This window comes from Oncorhynchus clarkii, chromosome 2 (genome assembly GCF_045791955.1).
Source record: "Oncorhynchus clarkii lewisi isolate Uvic-CL-2024 chromosome 2, UVic_Ocla_1.0, whole genome shotgun sequence".
Taxonomy (NCBI): Eukaryota; Metazoa; Chordata; class Actinopteri; order Salmoniformes; family Salmonidae; genus Oncorhynchus; species Oncorhynchus clarkii.
The window spans coordinates 73,943,250-73,967,831 of NC_092148.1; the positions used below are offsets into that span (position 1 = coordinate 73,943,250).

The window sequence follows — 24,582 nt, forward strand, 5'->3', positions numbered from 1 at the left end:
GGTGACTACATTAACCAACATGCTTTGCGATTACAAAGTCCCTCTACCTGGGTTGCCCAGCAACGAGTCAACTACAAATGAAGATGGACTCTTCTGAGAAACAACCAGCTGAAGACAATTTTCAAGGTAATATATAAGTTCACAGCTCAACTAATTATACATTTTGACTCCTGTAAATTAATATTTAAATTAATAGGTACAATCAAAGAGATATTTAGTTATTTACCCTGCTCTGACCCTAACACAAGGAATGAGCAATTCTAGCTAGCTAGCTTGTTTGCTAGCTGCTGTACGTTAGGGTGATTTTCAAATATTGTAGCTCATTCATTTAAATGAAGTATGCATATTTGCATTATATGTTACACACTGTCAATAGAAATAAGACTCCTGTCAACATAAGACATTTGGTCTGTAAACTATCAATAAACTTAAGCCTCTTCTTGGAAGTGTTTTACAAGTCCTATTTGCCTTTTTTGATGCACTTAATCTTCCTGATCTTGTACTTATGACAGGTGACCCCACAGGAAAGCAGAAAGCTTCTGGGGAAACGGAAAGCTCAAATGTTCAGCCACCTCCAGAGAACAACACAACTTCCCAATCAGCAGGTGCACAGGAAGCACATACACAAGCAGAGGACCCTTCACAAGACAAAGTTCAGGGTAGTCCTGCTCTCTTTATGACCTTTCTGTCTAGAGTCCACACATAGGTAGCTCCCTCATGAGAGAGCTGGGTCGTGTTCAGTAGATAGAGACCGTTTAGAAACAGGGAGGTAACTACCGGAACTTGTACAATAAGAACACCCTTTTTTTTCCCCCACTGCAAAATGTTTCAGTATGGCGTGCCTACTTCTCGGCCATGACCTGATGTTTGACAGCAGTTTGTCTTTTCAGCTCCTGCAGCTTCTGAGCAGGTGCAGCAGCAGCCAGGTGGGAGTAGTGATGCTGTGGAGGAAGAGGAGGAGCGAATGGGGATGAAGAAACTCTCTGAGGACATGTACTACAACTATGACGAGCTGTACTCCAGACCAGTCATCACTGCAGACTCGGAGATCCCAGAGAACCTGCTGCACCTTACGTATCTTTTAACACTGTGTATGCCATGTGCCAGAGTTTATGCGTAGAAGTCTTCACAACCCAGTTATGTTCATGGTATTATGTTTGTGTATTGCGTTGCACCTTAATTAACATTCTTCCAGGCACTCTTTTGGGTATGACTGTGGGCGCAGGGCTAACCTGCAGCTGCTGGATGAGCGAACGCTGGCCTTTGTGGCTGGAAACCAGCTCATATTCCTGGATGTTCGGACCAAGGAGCAACGCTACCTCCGCTCCTGCAGTGGGGGAGGCATCGGCACCATCATGGTACACACACACACACAGAAACACTGGCTCTGGATAACCTTAATTCACCCTATATAACCCCATCGGTAACTGTGTTTCTCTGCAGGCCCACCCCAGTAATAGGTATTTTGCTGTGGCAGAGAAGGGAGACCAGCCCAACATCGTAATCTATGAGTATCCCTCACTACGACCCTACCGCATTCTCAGAGGTATGGGAACTTTACCACATGCACACAGGCACTCACACCCTTTGTGGTGTTGCAAATTAATAAAAAAAAACTATGTATAAAGAATATTATTAATGATCAAGACATTTGGTTTGAATCCCTATCCGTTAGGTGGGACAGGGCAGGCTTACAGCTTTGTGGACTTTAACCATGAGGGCACCCTGCTGGCCAGTGTGGGTAGTGCTCCGGACTACATGCTGACCCTGTGGGAATGGAGACATGAACAGGTGATGCTGCGCTGCAAGGCCTTCTCACAGGACGTCTACAGGGTCACCTTTTCACCTGACAATCCTGGGCAACTCACCACCTCCGGATCTGGACACATCAAGTTAGTAGCAATCAATCGAGCAAAATGTATTTGTACTACCACTTTTATACATTTGTTACAAAGTACTTTATAGAAAGCTGGGCGGAGAGAAAACAGATTTCATCATGAAATATTGACAACAAATACAAAAATGGTTTATTATGTGTACAGTGTCATTCACCATGTGAGTTGATCTCTCATCAATCATTCTTCCAGGTTTTGGAAAATGGCCAGCACTTTTACTGGTCTCAAACTGCAAGGGCTTCTGGGAAGGTTTGGGAAGACTGCCCTGACGGATATCGAGGGTTATGTGGAGCTGCCTGATGGGAAGGTCTGTCCACTGCTTTTTTACATTAAATTCCTGCTATTCATACATCATTGAAATTGACACAAACCAAAAGCAATATTCTCTTGTTCTATGTTGTCCTGATCACATCCCTGCTGTCCGGGTGCCAGGTAGTGTCGGGGTCTGAATGGGGAAACATGCTGCTGTGGGACGGGGGCCTGATCAAGGTAGAGATATGCCGTAAGGGGGGCAGGACGTGCCACGCTGGCACCATCCAGCAGTTTGCTTTGGACGAGGGGGAGCTCATGACCATCGGCTCCGATGGAGCCATTAGGGTAACCTTTCAGATACTATACAGTCCTCTCAGCCTCAGTCTAAGTGGTCTCTGCTAACCCTAAAAAGCAGGCCTGAACAACTGATCTGGGGCCAGTTTTGTTGATTGTTCGCTGTGTAATATCTTTCTCCACACTGTGCAGGGCTGGGACTTTGAGAGCATTGACACAGCAGACTGTAACGATGACAGCGGTCTGTTTGAGATTGAGCCCATGAACGAGATGGTGATTGGACGCAACGTCAGCCTGTCCTCCATGGTCAAAAGCTGCCTGCCAGACTCCTTCATCTGGTTTGCCCAGGTCAGAGGGCAGGGGTCAAGGGCCAAGGGTCATACAACAACACTTAGCCTAAAGTTTTACAACCATCATAGGTGGTTACCATGGGCTGTATGGGAATCTGTGTAGTGTTATGTTAATGGGTTTAAGTTTGGGATTCCCTCAGAAACAAGATCATTTCTTATTAAATAACGTGTCAAATGTATCTCTTCCCAGGATTCCAATGGAGGCATCTGGAAACTGGATCTTTCATTTTCCAACATTGTGAGTTTCTTTCCATCAGCACAGTGTTTGAGTGTGTATGTGGGACTGTGTGTATTGGGTTTTGTATTAAATTACTCCATTATATTGTGTGTACAGACCCAGGACCCAGAGTGTCTGTTCTCCTTCCATGCTGGAGTGATCCAGGGAATGGATGTGTCCAGCACTAGCCATCTGATGGCCACCACCACTTTAGACCGTGAGAGTGGCCTATCACTGTACACACAGCACAGATTATAGAAACACATGATTTTTGTGTCGATATGTTCCAAACACACACTCTTTCTTCCTCTCTTTCTCAGGCTCAGTGAGGATTTTTGACTTCCTTGCAAAGAAAGAACTAACAACCAGCCGCTACAAACAAGGTGGAACAACACTGACCTGGGCGCCACGCCTGGTATGTATGTGAGACTTGACTACAGTGCATTCGGAAAATATTCAGACCCCTTTAATTTTTCCACATTTTGTTACATTAAAGCCTTATTCTAAAATGGATAAAATCTTTATTTTCCCTCATCAATCTACACACAATACCCATAAATGACAAAGCGAACAGTTTTTAAAAGTTTTTGCACTTTTATTAAAAATGTAAAACATACCTTATTTACATACAGTTGAAGTCGGAAGTTTACATACACTTAGGTTGGAGTCATTAAAACTAATTTTTCAACCACTCCACAAACTTTTTGTTAACAAACTATAGTTTTGGCAAGTTGGTTAGGACATCTACTTTGTGCATGACAAGTAATAAGTAATTTTCCAACAATTGTTTACAGACAGATTATTTAACTTATAATTCACTGTATCACAATTCCAGTGGGTCAGAAGTTTACATACACAAAGTTGACTGTGCCTTTAAACATATTGGAAAATTCCAGAAAATAATGTCATGGCTTTAGAAGCTTCTGATAGGCTAATTGACATAATTTGAGTCAATTGGAGGTGTACCTGTGGATGTATTTCAAGGCCTACATTCAAACTCAGTGCCTCTTTGCTTGACATCATGGGAAAATCAAAAGAAATCAACCAAGACTTCAGAAAAAAAAATTGTACACCTCTACAAGTCTGGTTCATCCTTGGGAGCAATTTCCAAATGCCTGAAGGTACCACGTTCATCTGTACAAACAACACTACGCCAGTATAAACACCATGGGATCACGCAGCCATCATACCTCTCAGGAAAGAGAAGTGTTCTGTCTCCTAGAGATGAACGTACTTTGGTGCAAAAAGTGCAAATCAATCCCAGAACAACAGCAAAGGACCTTGTGAAGATGCTGGAGGAAACAAAAGTATCAATATCCACAGTAAAACGAGTCCTATATTGACATAACCGGAAAGGCCGCTCAGCAAGGAAGAAGCCACTGCTCCAAAACCACCATTAAAAAAGCCGGACTACGCTTTGCAACTACACATGGGGACAAAGATCATACTTTTTGGAGATATGGCCTCTGGTCTGATGAAACAAAAATAGAACTGTTTGGCCATAATGACCATCGTTATGTTTGGAGGAAAAAGGGGGAGGCTTGCAAGCTGAAGAACACCGTCCCAACCTTGAAGCACGGGGTGGTAGCATCATGTTGAGTGGCCATCACAAAGCTCTGACCTCAATCCTAAAGAAAATTTGTGGGCAGAACTGAAAAATCGTGTGCGAGCAACGAGGCCTACAAAACCTGACTCAGTTCAACAGCTCTGTCAGGAGGAATGGGCCAAAATTCATCCAATTTATTGTGGGAAGCTTGTGGAAGGATACCTGAAACGTTTGACCCAAGTTAAACAATTTAAAGGCAATGCTACCAAATACTAATTGAGTGTATTTAAACTTCTGACCCACTGGGAGTGTGATGAAATAAATAAGAGCTGAAATAAATTCTTCTCTCTACTATTATTCTGACACGTCACATCCTTAAAATAAAGTAGTGATCCTAACTGACCTAAGACAGGGAATTTTTACTCGGATTAAATGTGAGGAATTGTGAAAAACTGAGTTTAAATGTATTTGGCTAAGGTGTATGTAAACTTCTGACTTCAACTGTAAGTATTCAGACACTTTGCTATGAGATTCAAAATTGAGCTCAGGTGCGTCCTGTTTCCATTGATCTTCCTTGAGATATTTTTACATCTTGAATGGAGTCCACCAATGGTAAAATGAATTGATTGGACATGATTTGGAAAGGCACACCTATCTATATAAGGTCCCACAGTTGACAGTGCATGTCAGAGCAAAAAACAAGCCATGGGGTTGAAGGAATTGTCCGTAGAGCGCCGAGACAGGATTGCGTCGAGGAAAATCATTTCTGCAGCATTGAAGGTCCCCAAGAACACAGTGGCCTCCATCATTCTTAAATGGAAGAAGTTTGGCACCACCAAAAATTTTCCTTGAGCTGGCCACCAGGCCAAACTGAGCAATCGGGGGAGAAGGGCCTTGTCAGGGAGGTGACCAAGAACCCGATGGTCACTCTAAGTTCCTCTGTGGAGATGGGAGAACCTCCCAGAAGGACAACCATCTCTGCAGCACTCCACCCATAAGGCCTTTATGGTAGAGTGGCCAGACGGAAGCCCCTCCTCAGTAAAAGGCACATGACTGCCTGCTTGGAGTTTGCCAAAAGGCACCTAAAGGACTCTCAGACCAACGAGAAACAAGATTCTCTGATCTGATGAAACCAAGATTGAACTCTTTAGTCTGAATGCCAAGCGTCAGGCATGTGCATCGACACTCCCCATCCAACCTGACAGAGCTTGAGAGGGTCTGCAGAGTACAATGGGAGAAACTCCCCAAAAACAGGTGTGCCAAGCTTGTAGCGTCATACCCAAGAAGACTCGAGGCTGTAATCGCTTCCAAACGTGCTTCAACAAAGTACTGAGTTAAAGGTCTGAATACTTAGGGCCTCCCGGGTGGCGCAGTGGTTAAGGGCGCTGTACTGCAGCGCCAGCTGTGCCATCAGAGTCCCATCGCGCCCAGGCTCTGTCGTAACCGGCCGCGACCGGGAGGTCCGTGGGGCGACGCACAATTGGCCTAGCGTCGTCTGGGTTAGGGAGGGATTGGTCGGTAGGGATCTCCTTGTCTCATCGCGCACCAGCGACTCCTGTGGCGGGCCGGGCGCAGTGCGCGCTAGCCAAGGTTGCCAGGTGCACGGTGTAGCCTCCGACACATTGGTGCGGCTGGCTTCCGGGTTGGAGGCGCGCTGTGTTAAGAAGCAGTACGGCTGGTTGGGTTGTGTATCGGAGGACGCATGACTAGCCCAGAAGGACAACCATCTCTGCAGCACTCCACCCAGCCAGAAGTAAAAGGCCTGCTTGGAGTTTGCCAAAAGGCACCTAAAGGACTCTCAGACCAACGAGAAACAAGATTCTCTGATCTGATGAAACCAAGATTGAACTCTTTAGTCTGAATGCCAAGCGTCAGGTGCCAAGCGAAGGTGAGCCTTCGTCTCTCCCGAGCCCGTACGGGAGTTGTAGCTACTACAACAATTGGATACCACGAAATTGGGGAGAAAAAGGGGTAAAATTGTGATATTTCTGTTTTTTTTTTATTTATTTTATGCATTTGCAAAAATCTCTAAAAACCTGTTTTTGCTTTGTGTGTAGATTGATGAGGGTAAAAACAATTTAATCAATTTTAGAATAAGGCTGTGAATAAGGTCAAGGGGTCAGAATACTTTCCGAATGCACTGTATATGGTAACATAATCATTCATGCAGTGCCTTGTGTTCTTCAACTAGGTCTCAACTTGCTTTGCTTATCTGTGTACTGTACCGTGTGTTGACATTGTTCTGTGTGGCCCTTGCCTGTGTGTGTAGGTAAACCCTAGTGGAGGGCTGGTGGTGGTGGGCTTTGAGGACGGGGTGGTCCGTCTGCTGGAGCTCTACAACCCCCAGAGTTTACGAGTGGTTGCCGGGCGCAGTCGCTATGGAGATGCCGAGCTCCGTCTCAAACAGGCCTTCAAACCCCACAATGCAGCTGTGACAGCCATTGCATATGAACGTAACGGCGAGATCCTAGCTACTGGGGTAGGGAAGGCCGCAGAATATTGGCCAATGGGCAATGTGAAATCAATATTTAGCTAATTTCTATAGACACTCCCCTTGTAGACCTAAAACAAACTGAATCGGAATAATAACATATTAATAATCCTCTCCCCTCCACCATCCCTCCTTCTCTCTTTCTCTCTCTAGAGTATGGACTGCACTGTGTTCTTCTTCACTGTGGGGGACAGGTATGACCCCATTGGGTTTGTCACAGTACCAGGACCTGTACAGGGGCTGGAGTGGTCCCCCCAGTCACATGTAAGTCTGATCCCAGATCAGTGACAAATGTATGCAAGGCAATGGCACGTGAGTCTAGTTAGAACCCTTCTGTGTGTGTGTGTTCAGGGCAAAAACACCCTGCTGGTCCTGTGTAGGAGTGGTCATGTAGTGGAGGTCCAGTCTCCAGACCCAGAGGCCCAGAACCACGGCACCACCTACCACATCTCTGGCCTCCCCACAAGAAACTTCACCTTCAGCAGCATCAAGTCACACATCAAGGTCTGGCCCTCACTGTCTGGGAACAACTGTACTGTAAACACATTTTAATTTTATTTATTTATCCAGGATAGTCCACTCAGTAACACTTGCCACTGTTTTCCAAGGAGTCATGGGTTCCATAGAATCAATAAAACATACACATCACATAAAATCTGTCTAGGTAAAAAACACAGTTTACACAGAAGCATACACATCATACTTAGTAGGAAACGTACATAAGCACGCTCACATTATATCTGTCTGTTATCTGCTTTGTGGACAGCTCTTTTGGTTCAACTCTGGCATGGGTGTGTAACTGTGAGTGTGTGTATTTCAGCGGGAGGAGGAGATTGCGCGCAGGCAGGCTCTGAAGGAGAAGAAGCAGAAGGAGAGAGAAGCACAGCTGAAGAAAGCCAAGGAGGAGGGCATTGAGCCCACTGAGGAAGAGCTGCAGGAGGTAGAGGAGGAGGAAGAGCTGCCCCCTCTTTACACCCCTGACCCCCCCAGCCCTCTCTGCTGTGGCTTCTACTCTCTTCCTGGGGCCTTCTGGCTCTCCATGGTACATACACACACATTAACAGGGCCATATCTCGCTCTCTCTACATTGCACATTTACATTTTAGTCATTTAGCAGATGCTCTTATCCAGAGCGACTTACAGCTAGGTGGGACAACCACATATCTCAGTCATAGTAAATACATTTTTCCTCAATAAAGTAGCAAAGTCAGTGCTAGAAGGGAGGGAAAAAGTAAAGTGCTAGTGTTAGTTCACAAAAGGTAATTATTTATTTTTGTGGGGGGTGAGGAGGGGTTCTGTGGGATTATTTAAGATACTCTTTGAAGAGGTAGGGTTTCAGATGTTTTCGGAAGATGGGCAGGGACTCTGCTGTCCTAGCTTCAGGGGGAAGCTGGTTCCACCATTGGCGTGCCAGATCAGAGAAGAGCTACTCGGGTCAGGGTGTAGGGTTTGAGCATAGCCTGAAGGTAGGGAGGGGCAAGTCCTCTTGCAGCTCCGTAGGCAAGTACAATGGTCTTGTCGTGGATGAGTCTTCGCCTGGAAGCCGGTGGAGTGTGCGGAGGAGCGGGGTGAAAACCAGGCTCTCTCTCCATATCTCTCTCAGGGAGGCTATGATTCGGGGTTCCTGTACCACTGTAAGTTTTCCGAGCAGCAGGGTGAGGACCTGTTACAGCGCAGGGATGAACCGTTCACCTTCCTGCCTGTCCAGAATACAGACGAGGACCCCATCTGCACCATCACCTTCAGGTAAGGGACTACACAACTGATGGCTGACGTTTTCTGTATCAGTGTGTCTGTATTGTGTTCTGTAATGTTGTAACTGCAGAGGTTTGTAGATGTTCTGTTAATGTGTGTACAGTCGTATGAAAAAGTTTGGGCACCCCTGACAATTTCCATTCATAAATAATTGGGTGTTTGGATCAGCAATTTAATTTTGATCTATCAAATAACTGATGGACAAAGTAATATTTCAGTAGTGAATGAGGTTTATTGGATTAACAGAAAATGTGCAATATGCATCAAAACAAAATTAGACAGGTGCATAACTTTGGGCACCCCAATAGAAAAATCACATCAATATCTAGAATAGCCTCCTTTTGCTAAAATAACAGCCTCTAGACGCTTCCCATAGCCTCTAATGAGTGTCTGGATTCTGGATGAAGATATTTTGGACCATTCCTCCTTACAAGATTTTGAGCAGTGTTTTGGGTCGTTGTCTTGTTGAAATATCCAGCCCCGACGTAACTTCAACTTTGTGACTGATTCTTCAACATTATTCCCAAGAATCTGCTGATATTGAGTGGAATCCATGCGACCCTCAACTTTAACAAGATTCCCAGTAGCCACACAGCCCCACAGCATGATGAAACCCCCACCAAATTGTACTGTGGGTAGCAAGTGTTTTTCTTGGAACGCTGTGATCTTTTTCCGCCATGCATAACGTCCCTTGTTATGACCAGATAACTCAATCTTTGTTTCATCAGTCCACAGCACCTTATTCCAAAATGAAGCTGGCTTGTCCAAATGTGCGTTTGCATACCTCAAGCGACTCTGTTTGTGGCGTGTGTGCAGAAAAGGCTTCTTCCGCATCACTATCCCATACAGCTTCTCCTTGTGCAAAGTGCGCTGAATTGTTGAACGATGCACATTGACACCATCTGCAGCAAGATGATGTTGTAGGTCTTTGGAGGTGGTCTGTGGGCTGTTTTTGACCGTTCTCACCATCCTTCACCTCTCCGATATTTTACTTGGCCTGCCACTTCTGGCCTTAACAAGAACTGTGCCTGTGGTCTTCCATTTCCTCACTATGTTCCTCACAGTGGACACTGACAGCTTAAATCTCAGCGATAGATTTTTGTAGCCTTCCTCTAAACCATAATGTTGAACAATCTTTATTTTCAGGTCATTTGAGAGTTGTTTTGAGGCCCCCATGTTGCCACTCTTCAGAGGAGAGTCAAAGAGAACAACAACTTGCAATTGGCCACCTTAAATACCTTTTCTCATGATTGGATGCACTTGTCTATGAAGTTCAAGGTTTAATGAGCTCACCAAACCAATTGTGTGTTCCAATTAATCAGTGCTAAGTAGTTACAGGTATTCAAATCAACAGAAAGACAAGGGTGCCCACATTTTTGCATAGCCTATTTTTCACATCTGATTTAATTTCATACAACTTAATATTGCTACGCTAAAAATATTTGTCTGGACAATACCCCAGTACTCAGCTTTTATTAGAAAATGAATGGCATGCCACTGTGATCATTTTCTGTGACGACAGAGTAAATTATTATGCAGCCTCAGAGGGGTGTCCAAACTTTTTCATACGACTGTATATGTTGACAGGTTGTTGTGGTCTCTCTCTGTCCCAGCTCAAGCAGGCAGCTGTTGCTGTGTGGCATGCAGTCAGGCAGTGTCCGGGCCTACCCTCTGCAGCCACCTGACTTCCACCTCACATCCATGCAGGCCTTCTGGGCCCTCAGCGTCCATGACAACCAGTATGGACAGCTGCGCCAGCTGCGCTGTAGCTTTGACGACCAATTTGTCCTGACGACAGGGGAGGATGGCAACATCTTCTCCTTCAGCCTACTGCCCCAGGAGGACCTGCTTAAAGCCCTGCAGTGCAGCAAGGCCAAAGTCCCCTCACCACGGGTCAGTGGGGGTCAGGGAAGGGAGGGTAGAATAGAGGGATGGAGGAAACGAGTGGGACAATAACCTCATGAATAACACATAGGTGAGTGCCAGTTCTGTGGTTGCCTGTGTGTGTTGTTGGTGAAACAGGTCGGCGTTGAAATGGAGGGTGTGGCCCAAGATATTGAAGACCCGTCGGCATACAGGTGAGGAAGAAACCTAGAGACAAACTCATACAAATGCACACCTGGCTAAAGGCAAACCAGCCCCTCGCTCGCTACCCCTCTGTCACACATCCCTCTCTTTCTCCCCCTCTATTTCTCTCCCTCCTCCACTTCCCTCTCTGTAGCATTGAGACGTCTAAGCAGAAGTTGGAAATGGACCGTATGCGTCGGGAGGCTGAGATGAGGAAGGTGGAGAGACGTAAGATGCTGGCCGAGCTGCAGAACCAGTTCAAACAGCTACTGGAGAAGAACCAGGGTCTGCCCGAACACGTCCGCTTGCACCGCACGGTACACACTCACAAACCCATACACCCCTGCAACCCAAATCCACCCCTTCGTCCCGAAGTGTTTAGTATCATAACCAACCAAAAAGCATTTGAATGTTTCTGTGATAAACCTAATAAATTGTAGCATGTTTCTGGCCACAGCCCAAGAGAATCTAGTGTGTATGTGTAGGAGTTGGAGCTGGACTGGCGGTTCCGTGAGGAGACTGAGAGGATGACGGCCCAGAGGGTGAGAGAGGCCAGGAAGGAGCTGGCCTGGGAGGAGGAACGCCACCGCATCGGACTCCAGAAACTACAGGAGAGGTACTTAACCAGCAACCAATCAATCTGCACTTTCACCTGGTAGTGCGCTTAGGGAATGGGTTGACATTTCAGATTTGCCCACTGGCTCTTCCAGGTTCTGGGATTCTCTTGAGTCGGACACAGTTACTGTGGTAGCGTTCCAGAGTGACCACAGGATCTCCACCTATCGTCTGCTGGCACTGTCCCAGAGGTTCCACGAGCTGAAACAGAGGGGAAGGGTGGGGGGCCCGGGGACAGTGGGGCAAGAACGTTGGAGGAACAAAGCCGAGGCCGGCAAAGACAGTTCCAACATCACAGGTAGGAGAGCGGGGAGAGAGAGAGAATGTGTGTGTGTGTGTGTTTTACCTACCATATCATAATGTGTGTGTCCCTGGCCAGCGGACCAGGAGGACCTGGGTGAGGAGGCTGTTATGGCGCCCCATGTGGTGCGTCCAGGGGGCAGCAAGCTGGCTGGCCGCCAGGCAGAGAAACTCCGCAAGGCTACGGAGAAGGCAGAGCGGGCCCGAGTTAAGATAGAGAAGAGGAGGAAAGAGTGGGCTGAACTGTGAGTCTGTTATCATTTGGCCTCTGTTGAAGTTTCTTGTCTCCGTTTCAGAATTTCTGTCCTCACTCTTCCCTACATGACTGTATCTCAATGTGACTGCTTAGGTATGCCACAAAGCCCAATGAGAACTGTGAGGATCCGGAAGATGTGCGAGCCATCCGATTGGCTACGGAGAACATGGGTGACTTCAAGCTGAAGACTGCCAAAGACTTTACGGTCCCAGAACACCTGAGGATGAACGCAGAGAAGAAGAGAGCTCAGCTGGTCCACTTAGAGGAGAAGGTACTAGGTTACGTCTCACACTTTCTCTCAATCTTTACCATTCAAAACCAAACGTACTACTATATGTAATACACTAATAGACCTGGCGACCTCTGTACCTGACCCCCACCCAAACTATATGTCCTCCACTCGTTACCTGTATTAATGGCACCTGTTTGAACTTGTTATCAGTATAAAAGACACCTGTCAACAACCTCAAACAGTCACACTCCAAACTCCACTATGGCCAAGACCAAAGAGCTGTCAAAGGACACCAGAAACAAAATTGTAGACCTGCACCAGGCTGGGAAGACTGAATCGGCAATAGGTAAGCAGCTTGGTTTGAAGAAATCAACTGTGGGAGCAATTATTAGGAAATGGAAGACATACAAGACCACTGATAATCTCCCTCGAACTGGGGCTCCACGCAAGATCTCACCCCGTGGGGTCAAAATGATCACAAGAACGGTGAGCAAAAATCCCAGAACCACACGGGGGGACCTAGTGAATGACCTGCAGAGAGCTGGGACCAAAGTAACAAAGCTTACCATCAGTAACACACTACGCCGCCAGGGACTCAAATCCTGCAGTGCCAGACGTGTCCCCCTGCTTAAGCCAGTACATCTCCAGGCCCGTCTGAAGTTTGCTAGAGAGCATTTGGATGGTCCAGAAGAAGATTGGGAGAATGTCATATGGTCAGATGAAACCAAAATGGTAAAAACTCAACTCGTCGTGTTTGGAGGACAAAGAATGCTGAGTTGCATCCAAAGAACACCATACCTACTGTGAAGCTTTGGGGTGGAAACATCATGCTTTGGGGCTGTTTTTCTGCAAAGGGACCAGGACGACTGATCCGTGTAAAGGAAAGAATGAATGGGGCCATGTATCGTGAGATTTTGAGTGAAAACCTCCTTCCATCAGCAAGGGCATTGAAGATGAAACGTGGCTGGGTCTTTCAGCATGACAATGATCCCAAACACACCGCCCGGGCAACGAAGGAGTGGCTTCGTAAGAAGCATTTCAAGGTCCTGGAGTGGCCTAGCCAGTCTCCAGATCTCAACCCCATAGAACATCTTTGGAGGGAGTTGAAAGTCTGTGTTGCCCAGCAACAGCCCCAAAACATCACTGCTCTAGAGGAGATCTGCATGGAGGAATGGGCCAAAATACCAGCAACAGTGTGTGAAAACCTTGTGAAGACTTACAGAAAACGTTTGACCTCTGTCATTGCCAACAAAGGGTATATAACAAAGTATTGAGAAACTTTTGTTATTGACGAAATACTTATTTTCCACCATAATTTACAAATACATTCATAAAAAAATCCTACAATGTGATTTTCTGGATTTTTTTTCTCATTTTGTCTGTCATAGTTGAAGTGTACCTATGATAAATTACAGGCCTCTCTCATTTTTTAAGTGGGAGAACTTGCACAATTGGTGGCTGACTAAATACTTTTTTGCCCCACTGTATGTTTGTCCCTCTGTGTCTGTCAGATCCATGAGAGGAAGACGCAGATGAACAGTCGCATAATGGCCCTAAGGGACACTAAGGTGAGCCTCGTGTCACGCCTGCGCTCCCAGGCCCAGCAGCTACAGGCTGTCCAGGAGCGCCTAGCGCCTCATTTCTGCAGCCCTGCCCCAACCCTGCCCTCCCTGCTGCCCGAGGAGACCCCTGAGACGAAGCTACGCTACACCCGCACCACCCTGCAGCGCTACGGGGCCCTGAGGGCTCAGAGGTAGGTCTGGCCTGGGACTGGGACCGGAGCAGAACTTACTGTAGGTTCATAATAACTCATCAATTACAGATCATTGATTAAAAACAGTTATCACGTTCCTAAGTCTAAAAGTCAGTCTGATCCAACAGATTTTTGTCCCAAAAATACTAAATATTTAAAATGAGTGATTTTAAAATGAAATATTATAGAAACATACAGTAACTAACGACTATCACATTAAACATTGCCTACCCCCCCCACCCCCCCTAATAATTCAGAGATAATGATTATTATGCCAATCCTACACACAGGGCCTGTACTCGTGGCCAGGAACTAGAGGGGGGGCAGACTCTGCTGGAACAGCTGGAGGCAGAGCTAGAAAAACAGGAGGAGACACCCTGCCATACACCTGCAGATATGAGAGAGAGGGAGGTGGAGGAATCTGGGGTGACCGAGCTGGAGGAGGAGATGAGGGAGGTGGAGGAGATCAGGCTGCTGTATGAAGAGGAATCCCTGCTGGAACAGGTCAGCCTTTCCAATAGTTTACTTTCCAGGTGGGATGCAAAGGCCCTCAATGCAACATCCAGGCTCTGGCATCAAATTGTCAACTGAAACCAAGCCAACTCATTCTTCCCCTCTCCCTTATTTCTCTCCATCCCCCTCTCCCTTATTTCTCTCCCTCCCTCCATCCCCCTCTCCCTTATTTCTCTCCCTCCCTCCATCCCCCTCTCCCTTATTTCTCTCCCTCCCTCCATCCCTCCCTCCCTTATTTCTCTCCCTCCCTCCATCCCTCCCTCCCTTATTTCTCTCCCTCCCTCACTCCCCCTCTCCCTTATTTCTCTCCCTCCCTCCATCCCCCTCTCCCTTATTTCTCTCCCTCCCTCCATCCCTCCCTCCCTTATTTCTCTCCCTCCCTCCATCCCTCCCTCCCTTATTTCTCTCCCTCCCTCCATCCCTCCCTCCCTTATTTCTCTCCCTCCCTCACTCCCCCTCTCCCTTATTTCTCTCCCTCCCTCCATCCCCCTCTCCCTTATTTCTCTCCCTCCCTCCATCCCTCCCTCCCTTATTTCTCTCCCTTCCTCCATCCCTCCCTCCCTTATTTCTCTCCCTCCCTCCATCCCCCTCTCCCTTATTTCTCTCCCTCCCTCCATCCCCCTCTCCCTTATTTCTCTCCCTCCCTCCCTCCCCCTCTCCCTTATTTCTCTCCCTCCCTCCATCCCCCTCTCCCTTATTTCTCTCCCTCCCTCCATCCCCCTCTCCCTTATTTCTCTCCCTCCCTCCATCCCTCCCTCCCTTATTTCTCTCCCTCCCTCCATCCCCCTCTCCCTTATTTCTCTCCCTCCCTCCATCCCTCCCTCCCTTATTTCTCTCCCTCCCTCCCTTCCCTTCCTCCCTTATTTCTCTCCCTCCCTTCCCTTCCTCTCCTCTCAGATGTCGTCGTCAATGTGGCAGTTTGATGCGGAGCTGTGCCTGCTGCGTCACGAGAAGCTGTGTCTAGACATCCAGATGAAGCTGGCTGACCTGCGCCATGTCACCCTGTTCCAGGAGCTGCTGCTGCTCAAAGAGTTTGAGAAGAGAGAGAACTCCTTGCAGGAGAGACTCAATGCCTGCGTGGAAGAAGAGGAAGACCTCAGGGTACCTACAGTGCCTTGCGAAAGTATTCGGCCCCCTTGAACTTTGCGACCTTTTGCCACATTTCAGGCTTCAAACATAAAGATATAAAACTGTATTTTTTTGTGAAGAATCAACAACAAGTGGGACATAATCATGAAGTGGAACGACATTTATTTGATATTTCAAACTTTTTTAACAAATCAAAAACTGAAAAATTGGGCGTGCAAAATTATTCAGCCCCTTTACTTTCAGTGCAGCAAACTCCCTCCAGAAGTTCAGTGAGGATCTCTGAATGATCCAATGTTGACCTAAATGACTAATGATGATAAATACAATCCACCTGTGTGTAATCAAGTCTCCGTATAAATGCACCTGCACTGTGATAGTCTCAGAGGTCCGTTAAAAGCGCAGAGAGCATCATGAAGAACAAGGAACACACCAGGCAGGTCCGAGATACTGTTGTGAAGAAGTTTAAAGCCGGATTTGAATACAAAAAGATTTCCCAAGCTTTAAATATCCCAAGGAGCACTGTGCAAGCGATAATATTGAAATGGAAGGAGTATCAGACCACTGCAAATCTACCAAGACCTGGCCGTCCCTCAACTTTCAGCTCATACAAGGAGAAGACTGATCAGAGATGCAGCCAAGAGGCCCATGATCACTCTGGATGAACTGCAGAGATCTACAGCTGAGGTGGGAGACTCTGTCCATAGGACAACAATCAGTCGTATATTGCACAAATCTGGCCTTTATGGAAGAGTGGCAAGAAGAAAGCCATTTAAAGATATCCATAAAAAGTATCGTTTAAAGTTTGCCACAAGCCACCTGGGAGACACACCAAACATGTGGAAGAAGGTGCTCTGGTCAGATAAAACCAAAATTGAACTTTTTGGCGTTATGTTTGGCGTAAAAGCAACACAGCTGAACACACCATCCCCACTGTCAAACATGGTGGTGGCAGCATCATGGTTTGGGCCTGCTTTTCTTCAGCAGGGACAGGGAAGATGGTTAAAATTGATGGGAAGATGGATGGAGCCAAATACAGGACCATTCTGGAAGAAAACCTGATGGAGTCTGCAAAAGACCTGAGACTGGGACAGAGATTTGTCTTCCAACAAGACAATGATCCAAAACATAAAGCAAAATCTACAATGGAATGGTTCAAAAATAAACATATCCAGGTGTTAGAATGGCCAAGTCAAAGTCCAGACCTGAATCCAATCGAAAATCTGTGGAAAGAACTGAAAACTGCTGTTCACAAATGCTCTCCATCCAACCTCACTGAGCTCGAGCTGTTTTGCAAGGAGGAATGGGAAAACATTTCAGTCTCTCGATGTGCAAAACTGATAGAGACATACCCCAAGCGACTTACAGCTGTAATCGCAGCAAAAGGTGGCGCTACAAAGTATTAACTTAAGGGGGCTGAATAATTTTGCACGCCCAATTTTTCAGTTTTTGATTTGTTAAAAAAGTTTGAAATATCCAATAAATGTCGTTCCACTTCATGATTGTGTCCCACTTGTTATTGATTCTTCACAAAAAAAATACAGTTTTATATCTTTATGTTTGAAGCCTGAAATGTGGCAAAAGGTCGCAAAGTTCAAGGGGGCCGAATACTTTCGCAAGGCACTGTAGGTGGGAAGGAAGGGGTGTGTGTGTCTCTGTATTCCATATTACCATCATCCCATCTCTCTCCTCAGTCTAAGTTGGAGGAGTGTAAGCAGGCACTGGAGCTGAAGCGGAGGGACATCTCCAAGCTCCAGGAGAGAGAGAGGGCCATAGCTGCCACCTTCCAGGCCTCTCTAGGGGAGAACAACAAGTTTGCTGACTTCCTCACCAGGGTCTTCAAGAAGAAGATTAAACGCGTCAAGAAGAAAGAAAAGGCTGGAGATGACGGTTAGTCCTGGACCCATCTGAAAGTGTGATTGTGTGCGTGAGTGTTTAGTGTATGGTTGATCAGCCCAGCTCATCCTGTTGTTTTCTACCAGAGGAGCAGGAGGACAGTGATGAAGATTCTGATGAAGAGTCTGACTGGGATGAGGATGAGGATGACAGTGGCTCAGAGAGCGGTGGTCCTCTGGATGACAGCGTCTGCCCCCCAAGTCAGTCGTTACCATTCACCTTACAGTATTCTCAGTTATACACCACATTGTACTCCATTATTTAGCCACAGATATGCACTCTGTCTTTGTCTACCTGTCTGTATGTCTTTGTGTGTGTTCCCCCAGACTGTAACTCAGAGCTGTTTGAGAACACGGTGCAGCTCCGTGAGCGTCGTCTGGACCTTGAGGAGCTGCTAGTGGAGGAGAGGAAGACTGCAGACAACCTGAGGAAGGAGTGTGACTCCCTCGTCAAGAAGGTACACATTTTTTGACCCCTTTCCGATCTTCTACTTCCATTTCTCCTCTCTTTATCTCCATACATTCCGTTTCCCAGTTAACCACTCCATCTTGTCATTATCCACTGTTCCCCCTTTGTCTACTTCACTCCTGTTTTTTCATCTCATCCTCCACTCCCAAAGCTTTTCTTGTTGACCACTCATCATGCTAGTTCTCAACACCTCCTTAGTGTATTTCTGTCTTCTTTTCTGTCTTTCTTGACATTCATTTAATCTTCATCCAGTCTGTATTGTGATTGTGTGATGTAGGAAAAAGTGGTTCATGGCAGTCTGAAAGCAGCAGAGGGAGACCTGGAGCTGTTCAACAGAGAGAAACAACAGAAGCTCAATGAGCTGGATGTGGTGGTTCCCCTCAGACTGCACCAGGTGAGGAGAGATGTCGCTCTCTTTCTGGGTGTCTCAATTGTCTTGCCTCAATTCCTGGCATCCTTTCCCCCTGTCCTTTCCTCGCCTCCTCAAAACGTCAAAGAGAAGGGAGGAGAGGATTTGAGGGAACACGTTTGTAAGAAACATGACTGTCCTTGTTCACTCGTACATCATCACATGTCATCATGCCTTTAGTTATTAGTGGTCAATATAAGTAACAAAACTAAGTCAACAACTCATATTCAAAAAAACAAAAACAAATGATTTCTCCCTCTGTGTACCAGATAGAGTTTGTGAGCAATGGGGTGGTACCGTGCAGCCTGGCCCCAGCACTGGTGCTGAACACAGTGGCATTGGGAGGACTACAGGAGAGGATTAAAGAACTGCAGGTGGAGAAGAGTGAACAGAGAGACCTCTACAGACAGGCCAGGCAGCAACACGTCCAGCTCATTCACGACCGCAAGGACATGGAGGCCAAGATACAGAGTAGGCTGAGGGGACTAGGGGCACAAAACTGTGGAGAAAATGTGAAAAACCGATCCTTCAGTTCAAAATAAGATGCAGATCACGATTGCTTCCAGTGCATGTTAGACATGCCTTGTTTACAGTAAACTGTGTGTGTGTGTGTGTGTGTGTGTGTAGGTCTGGAGGCGCGCTGTGAGCAGCTGATGCTGATGAAGTTTGGGAAGCTAGTGGACCTGGAAGCCTTACAGACTCTGTCTGGCAACAGAAACCTGGAGGAGATGAGACAGGATAGCAGAGTCCGAGAGGCCGCTTACACACAGGAGGTCAGACAGTGGGAGGTATGGCAGTGTGTATGTGTGAGTAAGGTGTTTGTTTATGATACACACACACAAACAAAGGTGCTTTGTTTATGATACGTGTGTGTGTGTGTGTGTCAGATGAAAGTGACAGAGGCCCGTCATGCGGTGACAGAGGTGACAAGGCATCACACCGAGCGTCTCCTCAGTATGAACAGCCTGCTGAGCCAGAAGAAAGAAATGGAGGACAAACTCAACACCAGGCAGAGCAGGATGGTACTGTGTGTTTCAAAGAGTGTGGTTTTTCATCATTTCGAAAGTGCTTTTATTTCTCCCGAGTGGCGCAGTGGTCTAAGGCACTGCATCGCAGTTGCTAGCTGTGCCACTAGAGATCCTGGTTAGAGTCCAGGCTCTGTCGCAGCTGGCCGCGCCCGGGAGACCCATGGGGCGGCTCACAATTGGCCCAGCGTCGTCCGGGTTAGGGGAGGGTTTGGACGGTAGGGATTAGAGGTCGACCGATTATGATTTCTCAACGCCGATACCGATTATTGGAGGACCAAAAAAGCCGATATCGATTAATCGGTCAATTTTTATATTTTATTTTATTTGTAATAATGACAATTACAACAATACTGAATTAACACTTATTTTAACTTAATATAAAACATCAATAAAATCAATTTAGCCTCAAATAAATAATGAAACATGTTCAATTTGGTTTAAATAATGCAAAAACAAAGTGTTGGAGAAGAAAGTAATATGTGCCATGTAAAAAAGCTTAAGTTTAAGTTCCTTGCTCATGAGAACATATGAAAGTTGGTGGTTCCTTTTAACATGAGACTTCAATATTCCAAGGTAAGAGGTTTTAGGTTGTAGTTAATATAGTATTTATAGGACTATTTCTCTCTATACCATTTGTATTTCATATACCTTTGACTATTGGATGTTCTTATAGGCACTATAGTATTGCCAGTGTGTGTAACAGTATAGCGTCCGTCCCCTCCTCGCCCCTACCTGGGCTCGAACCAGGAACACATCGACAACAGCCACACTCGAAACATCGTTATCCATCGCTCCACAAAAGCCGCGGCCCTTGCAGCGCAAGGGGAATAACTACTCCAAATCTAAAAGCGAGTGACGTTTGAAACAGTATTAGCGCACACCCAGCTAACTAGCTAGCCATTTCACATTGGTTACACCAGCCATTAGGCTGATAGGCTTGAAGTCATAAAACTAGAACTGGAAACTATCATTTCGAAAACAAAACGTTTAATTATTTCAGTGAAATACGGAACCGTTCTGTATTTTATCTAACGGGTGGCATCCCTAAGTCTAAATATTCTTGTTACATTGCACAACCTTCAATGTATGTCAATTACGCAAAATTCTGGCAAATTAGTTCGCAATTAGCCAGGCAGCCCAAACTGTTGCATATACCCTGACTCTGCGTGCAATGAACGCAAGAGAAATGACACAATTTCACCTGGTTAATATTTCCTGCTAAACTGGATTAGTAGTTATAACTAGTGATTATGATTGATTGTTTTTTATGAGATAAGTTTAATGCTAGCTAGCAATTTACCTTGGCTTCTACTGCATTTGTGTAACAGGCAGGCTACTCGTGGAGTGCAATGGTTAGAGCGTTGGACTAGTTAACTGTGCGGTTGCAAGATTGAAACCCCTGAGCTGACAAGGTGAAAATCTAACTGACTTGCCTAGTTAAATAAAAAGGTATAAAAAACTTTATTTAAAAAAATAATAATCGGAAATCGGCGCCCAAAAATACCGATTTCCGATTGTTATGAAAATGTTAAAATCGGCCCTAATTAATCGGCCATTCCGATTAATCGGTCGACCTCTAGTAGGGATGTCCTTGTCCCATCACGCACTAGCGACTCCTGTGGTGGGTCGGGCGCAGTGCATGCTGACACGGTCGCCAGGTGTTCGGTGTTTCCTCCGACACATTGGCGTGGCTGGCTTCCGGGTTAAGCGGGCATTGTGTCATGAAGCAGTGCGGCTTGGTTGGGTCGTGTTTTGGAGGACGCATGGCTCTCGACCTTCGCCTCTCCCGAGTCCGTATGGGAGTTGTAGCGATGAGCAAGACTGTAACTACCAATTGGATATCATGAAATTGGGGAGAAAAAGGGGGTAAAAAAAAGTGCTTACATGATAGTGTGTATGAATGATATGACATGTTTATATGGAGTAAATAACAGCGTGTGTGTGTACGTGTGTGTGTGTGTGTGTCCTTCTGTGCATAGACGGCGCATATAGCTAAGATTCCCCTAAAGTAAATTTAATTAAATTGCCAAAATAGGCTCCTACACCAGAAAGCATGATTTGGACACAGTGTGTCCAAGCTTCTTTAAAAAAATAGCCTGGGGATTGTTTTAAATCGCATAGCCTACAGTCGGAAAAGACACAATACATTATTTACTATGAATTTCTATTGGGCACAAAATAATCTGAAACACAACCAAAACATACAGCAAATGCATCCAACAAATGTAGAGTCACAAGCTTGATGTAGTCATTGCATGCAATGAATAATAGTGACATTGTATTTGTCTACCCTTCTCATAGGCCTATTATATGGATCAGACAACGTCATTTTTATTGATCTGTTTGTTAGTGTCAGCAGAGTAGGCTACCCTGTAATTTTTGGAGACATTCTGCTAATGTCTCCAGTTATAAAACGTGTAGTAGTATTGCATAAAATGTGTTCATAAAAGGGCACATTTTTCCCCTTCAAAGAAAGAAGAAGAAACATATCTGATATAGCCTAGGCCTATACTCTACGCCAGGGTTCCCCAACTGGCGATTTTATTGTTGGACATAAAGGACTGTAAAAACAACAGCAAATCAGTCTAAGTGGTTTTCATTTTGGAAATCTGTTCCAAAGTATTCCCACGCATAATAGATAGATAGATATACTGTATGTGATCATATACAGATCTAAGCAAGGTTTGAAATGATTATGTTTTAGTCAAATAGTATATCTATTTGGGCCTCTTGCGGTCAATTTGCAGTCGACAACTTACTTGTAATTATGTTCCGGCCCCCTGACCATCTGTCTGCTCAATCAATTGTTTTTTTTTAAATCGTCCTGCAGCTGAATTTAGTTGATGATCCCTGCTCTACGCCAGTACGCACTCAGCCATGCATTGAACTGTATTTGTTTTAGAACAGTGATTGCATTACATTATTAGCCAAAATTATGACTATCCAATCTAGTCATCACATTCGTAATCGTGGGCTATATTACATAAATCTGCAAATGCAATGATACATGGAATGCTATATTATAAAAGGTGCATTTTGTATGGTAAAAATGTGCTTCCCAAACTTGAAAGTCACATGCCGTGTGTGTGTGTCAGGGTACCCAGTTCCAGGGCCGTCGGCATGCTGAGGAGGACGAGAGGCAGAGGCTGTACCAGCTGGTCCAGAGTCAAGCTCAGGAGGCAAACGCCCTCCGCCAGGAGATCAACATCCTGTCCAGAAAGGGGGGTCACATCCTGCCCCCCAGCCAGGCCCCATTGCCCCCCCTGCCCGACGCCCCATCCCGCTCCACCCGTACCAACCCAGAGAGGCTCAACAGACACTTCAAACTGGGAGGGGGGCATCCATCCACCACCAGCCAGGGGGTGGAATAGAGCCTAAACACTCACATTGATAATACCCACACATATTATACAAAGATAACACATTCATACATTAACATTAATACCTCTCATACTGTATTTTTGCTCACCTGTCCCACACTGCTCCCCCCTCTTCCTCACACACACGTACTTATACCTAGCTGTAAACAAGACCTTTCAGAGAATAAACTTGTTAGATTTGATTGACTTAATGGTCTTCTTTTGTGGTATATAGCTCCTTATGCCAATCTGCTCTGGGAGTGTTGGGAAGGGCAGAAGACACATTTCTGTTCCCACCAATGGACAAAAAATGATCTATTCTATTATGTTGAAGATTTCAACCAACTTGCACATAGAACTGAGGATTTGTCTCTACTCAGACCATGACAATTTGTTTTCCAATGCAATTTGAACCTTATCGAAGTACCGGTGTGGTGATACTGATGATTTTTCGCCACAGCAAGTTAGGATAACTAACGTGGCAGGTTAGGAGAACTAAAGCAGCAGGTTATGTAAATTAACATAGCAGGTTAGGTGAATGAGGATAATGTTAGGAAACGGTTAGGCTTCGCTATAATGCTAGTTGTCAACGACTTGTCCCCGACACAACCACTAAATGGAGCTGTAGGCCTACTTCATCTAGCCACAACAGTAGAAACTGTGGCAACAAATCATCAGTAACATAACACCAGTGGGCCATTCCTAACATGAGGTGCCTTTTCTGTCCCAAAGAAATAGCACTTCTTATTTAGTGTAAAGTGTGCATTCCAAAAGGCTTTAAATATAAGGTCAGGTGTCCATTACTTTAAAAATACAAACATATGGATTTTGGAAGGGAATTCTATGCATTTTGAACACTTCGGTGGATTGCCAGGTCGCCGGGTGTTATTCATCAACTTCCACGATAAAATATGAGCCATAAAATATTTAATTTTATAGTTCTAGTTAAATTCAAAGTTTTTTTTCATGTTCATTGTATTTATTTAATTTAAGATTTTCTGTGTGTCCCTGATATCACTTTCCTACCTGTTTGTTGTAATTCTCCATTTAAGAAAACAACCTCCTCCTACAACGACACCACATTCAGGATGTCATTTCTTTTGTGCAAAGCTAAATAAATAAACACTCAGTTCTATCTATTTTTGCATGTTGTTAGTCTGTATGTCCCACTCAAATGTCCACCCTGTTCTGCTAAATTCTAGAGAAAATGAACAACATTTCAAAATGTTAAAATATGTTTGAGAGAAGTTAAAATCCTGTTCAAGTGATCACCATCATGCTAGCTCAATCTTGCTTACTCACAGAGCTATGGCTAATTTAGGCTCAAAATGCCTACCGTGTTAGGTTTCACCTTTTTAGGATTACGCAACTAAGAGGTTGTAAAATGCACCTAAAACAAATTAAGTGCCTGGGCTAGACCAATATATTTTTCTGAAAGTCAAATATCCTCTTTCTGATTTAGAATACTAAAACAATTCCAAATATATACTTTTCCAAAAAATTGTTATGAAGTCCAAAAGCCACCACATTGTAGGAATGATCCAGGTGGTACATAACATGCATGTGCTTGCACGTCCAGTGGTTCTCAACCTTTTTCAGTTACTGTACCAGCAACAGAATGTTGCACTGCCTGTAGTACTCCTGAAGTACACCCTCGTGCTATGCTCTCATGAGTCTTCAAGTACCCCCGTGGCTAGGCCAAGTACCCCTAGAGATCCTTGTACCCCGGGTCACTGGTTACCACTGCCAAAGGCATAAATCCTGCCTATTTTTACATTGCTTCTCAAAATCTGATTTTAA

The 24,582-nt window shown here is 45.4% G+C and overlaps 1 protein-coding gene across 1 annotated transcript; it reads left to right on the forward strand.

Annotated features, from left to right (window-relative positions):
* Positions 1-83: 83 nt before the first annotated feature.
* On the forward strand, positions 84-22,796 carry LOC139373384 (cilia- and flagella-associated protein 44). The gene is made up of 35 exons (XM_071113834.1): positions 84-126; positions 513-605; positions 891-1,074; positions 1,196-1,358; positions 1,444-1,546; positions 1,676-1,892; positions 2,088-2,202; positions 2,328-2,492; positions 2,634-2,789; positions 2,982-3,029; positions 3,126-3,225; positions 3,329-3,423; positions 6,824-7,033; positions 7,199-7,309; positions 7,397-7,549; positions 7,866-8,087; positions 8,649-8,791; positions 10,414-10,693; positions 10,823-10,878; positions 11,022-11,184; positions 11,353-11,483; positions 11,578-11,780; positions 11,862-12,027; positions 12,132-12,309; positions 13,782-14,023; positions 14,314-14,527; positions 15,434-15,637; positions 17,317-17,512; positions 17,605-17,718; positions 17,845-17,975; positions 18,264-18,380; positions 18,665-18,866; positions 19,023-19,183; positions 19,283-19,417; positions 22,519-22,796. The coding sequence occupies exons 1-35, from the start codon at positions 84-86 to the stop codon at positions 22,792-22,794; spliced, it is 5,490 nt and encodes a 1,829-aa protein (XP_070969935.1). The 3' UTR covers positions 22,795-22,796.
* The last annotated feature ends 1,786 nt before the right edge of the window (positions 22,797-24,582 follow it).